The 7,500-nt window shown below is 62.4% G+C and overlaps 4 protein-coding genes across 4 annotated transcripts in view; 3 read left to right on the top strand and 1 right to left on the bottom strand.

Moving 5' to 3' along the window:
• The window catches only part of EMIHUDRAFT_236897 (hypothetical protein), a gene marked incomplete at both ends in the record, with an annotated part of 3,619 nt that extends 3,429 nt beyond the window's left edge, over positions 1-190 (bottom strand). Inside the window, one exon of the mRNA XM_005778577.1 lies at positions 1-190. This exon is cut by the window's left edge and continues 419 nt beyond it. Within this exon, the coding sequence (XP_005778634.1) occupies positions 1-190 (190 nt within the window).
• Positions 191-293: 103 nt separating this feature from the next.
• Positions 294-2,765, top strand: EMIHUDRAFT_457382 (hypothetical protein). Its single transcript, XM_005778576.1, has 7 exons — positions 294-787; positions 1,058-1,160; positions 1,342-1,403; positions 1,537-1,569; positions 1,802-1,861; positions 2,070-2,122; positions 2,325-2,765. The coding sequence occupies exons 1-7, from the start codon at positions 317-319 to the stop codon at positions 2,446-2,448; spliced, it is 906 nt and encodes a 301-aa protein (XP_005778633.1). The 5' UTR covers positions 294-316; the 3' UTR covers positions 2,449-2,765.
• Positions 2,766-4,020: 1,255 nt separating this feature from the next.
• Positions 4,021-4,995, top strand: EMIHUDRAFT_73623 (hypothetical protein; the record flags this gene model as incomplete). Its single annotated transcript, XM_005778575.1, has 2 exons — positions 4,021-4,331; positions 4,398-4,995. 2 exons carry the CDS (start codon positions 4,021-4,023, stop codon positions 4,993-4,995), a joined length of 909 nt encoding a protein of 302 aa, XP_005778632.1.
• A 262-nt stretch (positions 4,996-5,257) lies between these two features.
• Positions 5,258-6,612, top strand: EMIHUDRAFT_115134 (hypothetical protein; the record flags this gene model as incomplete). Its single annotated transcript, XM_005778574.1, has 2 exons — positions 5,258-6,043; positions 6,217-6,612. 2 exons carry the CDS (start codon positions 5,258-5,260, stop codon positions 6,610-6,612), a joined length of 1,182 nt encoding a protein of 393 aa, XP_005778631.1.
• Between the last annotated feature and the right edge of the window lie 888 nt (positions 6,613-7,500).

Genomic DNA, 7,500 nt, shown 5'->3' with positions numbered 1-7,500 from the left:
TCTCAAGGAAGAGCGCTGCGGCGGGGATGTCGGACGACGAGATCGGCGTCGCCACCATTGCTGCCGCCGCGCCATGCCGGCGGGCCGGGCTCGCGACGGGAGGAGAGCGAGCCGCCGTCCACGACGGCGTGGCAACGGCGGGACTCCGCGCCGCCGACCAGGCGAGCGGTATGAGGGGCAATAGCATCATTCTCGAGCCGACAGCACCTCACGTTCCCGATCATCTGGCTCGCCGAAAAAAAATTAACCCTAAAAGAAAGGGACCGATTGCGGAGAAGGAACACCACCACAGGCAAGGCAAACCACCGGGAGGACGATGCTGCTGTTCTCGTGCGCCGTGTCCAGCGCACAGGCACCTGCGAGCGTGCCGCCCAACGACTGGGCTCACACCGTCAAGCTCAACAATGGCGTCGCCATGCCGCTCATCTCGCTCGGCACCTGGCAGTACTCGCCGGCGGTCGCCGAGTCGACGGTGCGGCTAGGCCTCTCGCTCGGATACAACCACATCGACGCCGCCCTCGACTACAAGAATCAGCGATCGGTCGGCAAGGCGCTGGCCGAGCACGACCGCGCCTCCTACTTCTTGACGACCAAGGTTCCCTCGCGCACCTCTGCAAGCTCTGCGTTTGCCGACACCTCCAAGGATCTGGCCGCCGACCTCGAGCAGCTCGGCCTAAGCTACGTAGACCTCATGCTGGTCCACTTCCCGCCCGTCGGCAACACGCTCCACTGCGCGGCGATGCAGGAGCAGTGGCGCGCGCTCGAGACGTTCTACCGCGCCAAGAAGGCGCCGCGCCACAGACGCCGCATCTCTCTTCACACCGACGCTCTCACGGCAGACTGTCCCGTGGAGGGTGCTGTCCCGTGGAGGGTTCACGGGGCCGACTGCAGTGTACAGCAGGGCCTCTCCACCGGACATCTCGAGTGCACTACGGCCGCATCTCGGCCGCATCTGGTCACGCATCTCGGCCGCATCTCGGCCGCATCTCGGCCAGCAGCGCCGGCCTAATCACTGCCAATGCGCAACAGAATCCGTCACCATTGAATGCGGAGACAGGCGCGCGCCATCGGCGTGAGCAACTACTGCCAGTCATCGCTCAGATGCATCGCCCGTGCTGCCAACGTCACTCCCGCCGTCAACCAGATCAAGTACCACATCGGCGTGGGCCTGGCCTGGTCGGCCTGCAGCCGACGCCGATGCGTCTTTGTCACTCTTCAGCATTCCTCTCAGGCATGGGCCCATCAATCGTTCACCACTCCTCTCATTATCAATGCTTATAACTCGTTCACCACTCCTCTCATTATCAATGCTTATAACTCGCTCACACACTCCTCTCTCAGGCATGGGGCCCGACCCGATCGGGCTGCGCAGCTACGGCGACAGGCTCGGCATCGTCACGCAGGCCTTCTCGGAGATTACCCGAGATTACCCGAGATTACCCGAGATTACCTAGCATGAGCGATTAGTTAGGCCTACTCACCGCTCGGAGATTACCCGAGACTACCCGAGATTACCTATCATGAGCGATGAGTTAGGCCTACTCGCCGCTCGGAGACGGGACAGGCGAGCTCATCAGCCGGGCAATCTCGGGCAATCTCGGGCAATCTCGGGTGATATCGGGTCATCTCGGGTCATCTCGGGTGATCTCGGGCAATCTCGGGTGATCTCGGGTGATCTCGGGCAATCTCGGGTGATATCGGGTCATCTCGGGTCATCTCGGGTGATCTCGGGTGATCTCGAGTGATCTCGGGCAATCTCGAGTGATCTCGGGTGATCTCGGGTGATCTCGGGACAGGCGAGCTCATCAGCGGCCCGCTCGTGACGGGGATCGGCGCAAAGCACAACAAGAGCGGCGCCCAGGTGACTCACCCGAGATTGCCCGAGATTACCTGAGATTGCCCGAGGTTACCGAGAGCGGCGCCCGAGTGACTCACCCTCGCACACCGGGCCTTGCACCTTTAATTCCGCGGGGCTCCTGTCGTCTAGACGTGGGGTCGCGCGGGCTGCCCTGGCCCTCGCCCCACCACCTCGTGGAGAAGTTTCCCTGACATTTCCTCACCTGCCACAGGTAAGCTTGCGGTGGGTGGTCGGCCATGGCGTGCCGGTCTCGACCAAGTCGACGAGCGCCAGCCTAGAAGCAGAAGACGTGCCGCAAGGTATTCATGTACCCCAGCCAGCACTCGAGAGACACGTCAACCCGCTGTCGTCCGCTGTCTTCCGCTGTCTTCACTGGATTCCTCTCCGCTGTATTCATGCGTTACTCTCAGTACGCTGCACAGTACCGTCTTCCCGCCCTGATGTCGGTGTATTCCGCAGCGCGTAGGAGCGCCAGGCACCTCACGGCCAACCTCGACCTCTTCGGCTGGGAGGTGAGCGCGCAAGAGAAGGAGGCGCTCGATGCGGCCACCTCGCCCAAGGGGCACCCTTCCTTCATGTGCGACGCGTGACGGCGGGCCGCCGGACGGTGTGAGTTGGGTGCTGCCCCCCCTCCCCCCCCACTAGGAGTAGGGTGTACCTATTGTCCACTGTGCGCGAGAGTTGTGTGGTGGGTTGTATGTGCGGAGGGCCGGAAGCTGACACACAGCGTGGTGTGTGCGTGTGCGGAGGAGGTGACGAGCGCTGCCTTGGCTGCATCCGCGGCCATCCTGGGAGCTGGGTGCTGGGAGTGCGTCCCTCCTCTCAGTCTCGCCACGTTGCGGACAGACCGTGATCGAGCGGTGTATCCTGAGAGACACCCAAGCAGGCAAGCTCAATCACAAAAAAACACAAGGCAAGCTCACATTCACAATCTGCTCTGCGATGGCCCTTGAAAAATCCGTCGTGTCGGCTGCGTTGGACGTTGGTGTCCAGTCCGGGAGCCTGGGAGGTGGGCACTGCTGTTCTTCACCTTCCTATGTACAACAGTACAAGTCGTGTCCGAAACGAGAGTGGGCCTGAGCAAGGACATGCCTTGGCGGTAAATGATCGGAGTGGGTGTCAGGAGAGTCGTCCTTGCGCGAGGGGAGCTCGATAAACTTGAGGTGGGCCAAAATACGCCGCGAGGAGGGCGGAGTTGCGCCGAAAGGCGAGAGAAGCCGCGAGAGCAAGGGATCGGCAGGCAGCGTCGTCGCTAGCGGCGTCGTCGCAGAACGAGGCAGAGGAGAGCAACGAGACAGAGAGGAGGCGACAGGAGAAAGAACGACGAGAGTGGGAAATGGCAGCGATCCCTTCGATCGGCTCATTGTAGGCGCTGCGTGTGGGCTTGAAGGCTGCATCCGTGCTCCGTGCGGATCCAGAGGTGAATGAACAGTGCGGCATCGTGAGGTCGCACAATGTTCTTGCGAATCGACGCAGCAGATTGCTGGATGATGTCGAGCGACGGCCGGAGGTCGGCGATGCCTGGCCCCGACTGCCAGCCAGTCATGCGGCCATGCAGAGGCGGGCTTCGAGCTGCTCAATCGGCACCCGCACGTGTAGATGTCACTGGCACGAGGAGGGTAACGGGCCTTTGCTCATGGCCACAGAGGAATGTCCCGCGACACTTTCGTACATACAAACAGCGTCATTCAGGCAGCCAAACAACACTCCCAGCGTACACGGGGCAAAGCTGTCTTGCCTGACGAGGCTGACTTGGCATTCAGCCTCTTGGCGAATGGCACCGTCTACCGATGGCAACGCATTCATCTGCCGCGTGCGTGCCCGGCGAGCCATTTTGAAAGATGGATGTGGTCGTGTTCGTCATCCGGAGAGACAGCCCTGCCCATCACGGAGCAGGAGCAGCATTTGCCACGGATTTATACGTGTGTTGGGCGACGGGCTCAGATGTTGGCGGTGGTACGTCCCCCGACAGGGTAGTCACTACAATAATGGCGGCCGCGGAGAGCGACCAGGATCCGCTGCGGCGGCTCTCCTCACGCGGTGTGAGCTCTCGCTCCGCCTGCCGCGTGGCTGCGTTGCTTGCCGCCGCGCTGCTCGCCTCCTCCTTTGCGTACGCGCTGCTTATGCCGGTCAGGTACATGCCGCTGGGCGGTCCGCACCGGATGCTGGCGACAGTGTCAGTGACAGACGCAATGGACGTGCTCTATCTCGCGTATGCAGCCTTCTGTCCACAGGATGACCTGCGTGCGTGGCGCTGCGAGTGGTGCTCTGGCCCAAACAAACACAGGTACTGGCTGGGAGCGTGCGTGGGGCCGCGGAAATCAGCCATAACATGTTCAACGCGTGCCAGCAGGCTGCAGCTGTCGGCGTTCTTGCGCGACACGGACGCGGAGACTCAGGGCTACGTTGCGATCGACCGCGTCGACTCGCGCATCGTGGTGGCGTATCGCGGCACAACGACAATGCACAACTGGTCCTCGGCTTTAGGATGAATCGGCGACTACAAACACATGCTCACACCGTCTCGTGCCAAGAATAGGTTCCTCGACTTCCAGTTCCCGCTCGTCGTGCCGCCCTTTGGCCCGCCGGGCATCCACGTCGAGCAGGGGTTCCTCAAAGCCTACATGTCGCTCCGCCGCGAGACGCTGTCGGCCATCAAGTCTGCGAGGGCGAGCTGCGGTGACGGCTGCGAAATTCTTTTCACGGGCCACTCGCTCGGCGGCGCGATTGCCACCCTGGCGGCGGCCGACGTGGCCGAGGAGGCGTGGTCTGGACGGGTCCAGCTGTACACTTTTGCGAGCCCACGCGTCGGTGATGCGGCCTGGGCCGGGTGGGCGAGCGGGGTCCTGCAAGCTAGCAGCGGTACGCCGCCCTGGCGGATGCGCCGCCAGCTCGACATGGTCCCGGCGCTGCCGCCACAGTCGATGGGCTACGCGCACGTGGGGACCGAGATCTGGAACAAGTTTGCCGAGGGCGAGCCAGACGCATACGTCATCTGCGACGGCTCCGGGGAGGACCCCAGCTGCGGCGACTCGGAGGAGACGCCCGCCTTTCCGCTCTACCTCGTCAACCTGCGGCCGTCGCAGCACGTAATGTACATGGGCGTCAAGGGCGGGAGATGCTCGGCAGTCAAGTGAGGCCTGTCGCGAGGAAGAAGGAGGTCATCACAAGCAGAAGAGGAGAAGAAAACAGCACGCGTGAGGGATGGGAGAACGGAACAGGCCACCAGCATGCATGTGTGTCCGCGTACCAGGCGCTCCACCAAATATGGATTTTGCGGGTAGCGGCGTTTTTTCGTTTTTCTTTATTTCCCGCTACCCAACGCGGCCAAAGGATATCCACCTCGAGAACCTCGAGAACCTTTATTTCAGCCTTCGCGCTGCTCGCTGTTTTCCGCTCATGCCTCGCCCTGCAGGCCTCCGCGTGCGAAAGCGCAGCCCGAGCCCGGACGAGGGCGCCCTCCGCGAGCAGGCCCTCAAATCGCAGCTCTCCGCTCGCAACCCGCGTCGCGAGCGGTCTCGATCACGCTCCAACTCCGAGGAGAGGCTCCTCTCGTCGGAGCCGAGCGTGCGGGCCGCCGCGAGAGCGGAGAAGGCGCGTGAGCGAGAGCGCGACAAGCCGTTTGCGACCGGCACGGTGGTCGAGGGGACGGTGTCGTCCGTGCGCGAGTTCGGCGTCTTCGTGCGGCTGCCTGGCCGGGACCGCGACGGCCTCCTCCATATCTCGCAAGCGTCCGACAAGCGTATCTCCGCCGAGGAGCTGCGCCTCCTCTACCCGGTTGGCAAGGCGCTCTCGGTCAAAGTGCTGTCGGTGGCGCCCGACGGGAAGCTCTCCCTCTCCGCAATCGGCGCGGACAAGCTGCAGGCGGGCGGCAAGCCTCCTCCGCCTCCCGAGGTCTTCTCGATCCACCGCGCTGAGGTGCTCAACGGGACGGACTTTGCCATCTTCGCGCGCCTCGAGAGTGGCTGGGAGGTGATGGTGCACGAGTCGCAGCTCGACGAAGGCAAGCTGCGATCGGTCAAGGCGAAGAGGCCTAGCGACTACTACCACCGCGGCATGCAGGTCTGGCTCAAGGTCTCCGACCTGCAGCATGCCAAGGACGGACAGCAGGTCAAGGCGAAGCTGCAGGGCTCCTTCAAGTATGTCGACCAGCAGAGCGGCGCAGACCTGGACTCTCCGCCGTCGGTGCCTAATTAATTAGAGTACATCACTCCTCGAATTCATTCTTGATAGGCGCAGACCTGGACCCGACCGGCGCGGCGCTGCTGCACGACCTCGCGGCGCGCGGCCTGTCTGCCCACCGCCGCAGCTATGGCGCAGACCCGTCGCCGAGCCCCGACAGGGGAGGGGGGGGCGAGGGAGGAGGGGGGGGCGGCGGCGGCGGAGGCGACGGCGGCGGGGAGGGCTTCGTAGCCGCGGCGGGCTTCGACGGAAGGCGCGACGGGTACGTGTTTAAGCTTGGCAGCGCTGGGCTCGGCTACTATCTCGACGGGGCGGGCAGGCCGCCAGCGGCGGGCGGCAAGCCGGCAAAGCTGGCGGCGATGCTGGCTGCGATGGAGGCGGAGGAGGCGGCGCGCAAGGAGCGCAAGAAGCGGAAGCGGGAGAAGAAGGAGCGCAGGCGGGAGAAGAAGGAGAGGAAGAAGAAGGAGCGCCGCCGCGGCGAGGCGAGCGAGGAGGAGGCGCGCGGGAAGGGCAAGCGGCGCCGCTCCTCCTCCTCCTCCGAGTCGAGCGGCTCCGAGCAGCCGCGGCGGTGAGGGGGCAGGGGCGTCCCCCAAACGCAGGACTCGTCATAGCACGCTCCCTCTCAATAAATAAATGTATACGGACGCCACCCAGCAGCGGGAGGGAGAAGGGAGGAGACGTGGTCAGTACTGTTATGTATACGTACCGGCCCTATATGCACCCGTGTGTCCTGCCTATGCATTGGCAGGGTCAGACGTCGCGCGAATGCATAGTCCATAGCGTGTCTTATGCAATACGTACGATGTTTTCGCCTTTATGTCTCAGCAAACAGTGCAGCGCTGCCGATGTCGCATTGGCGCTATGAGCTATGCATTACGTATCCGTATTATGCATCACTCAGCGGCGCCTGCACGTGGGAGGGCTATGGACTACGCATTACGTATCCGTATTATGTATCACTCAGCGGCGCCTGCATGTGGGAGGGCTATGGACTACGCATTACGTATCCGTATTATGTATCACTCAGCGGCGCCTGCACGTGGGAGGGCTATGGACTACGCATTACGTATCCGTATTATGTATCAAGCGCCGAAAGCCCGCCGGAGAGGGCTATGTACTACGCATTACGTATCCGTATTATGTATCAAGCACCGAAAGCCCGCCGGAGAGGGCTATGTACTACGCATTACGTATCCGTATTATGTATCAAGCGCCGAAAGCCCGCCGGAGAGGGCTATGTACTACGCATTACGTATCCGTATTATGTATCAAGCGCCGAAAGCCCGCCGGAGAGGGCTATGTACTACGCATTACGTATCCGTATTATGTATCAAGCGCCGAAAGCCCGCCGGAGAGGGCTATGTACTACGCATTACGTATCCGTATTATGTATCAAGCGCCGAAAGCCCGCCGGAGAGGGCTATGTACTACGCATTACGTATCCGTATTATGTATCAAGC

This window comes from Emiliania huxleyi, assembly GCF_000372725.1.
Source record: "Emiliania huxleyi CCMP1516 unplaced genomic scaffold EMIHUscaffold_242, whole genome shotgun sequence".
Lineage (NCBI taxonomy): Eukaryota > Haptophyta > Isochrysidales > Noelaerhabdaceae > Emiliania > Emiliania huxleyi.
The sequence above is the reverse complement of the archived record's forward strand: the minus strand, read 5'-3'. Positions and strand labels throughout refer to the sequence as shown.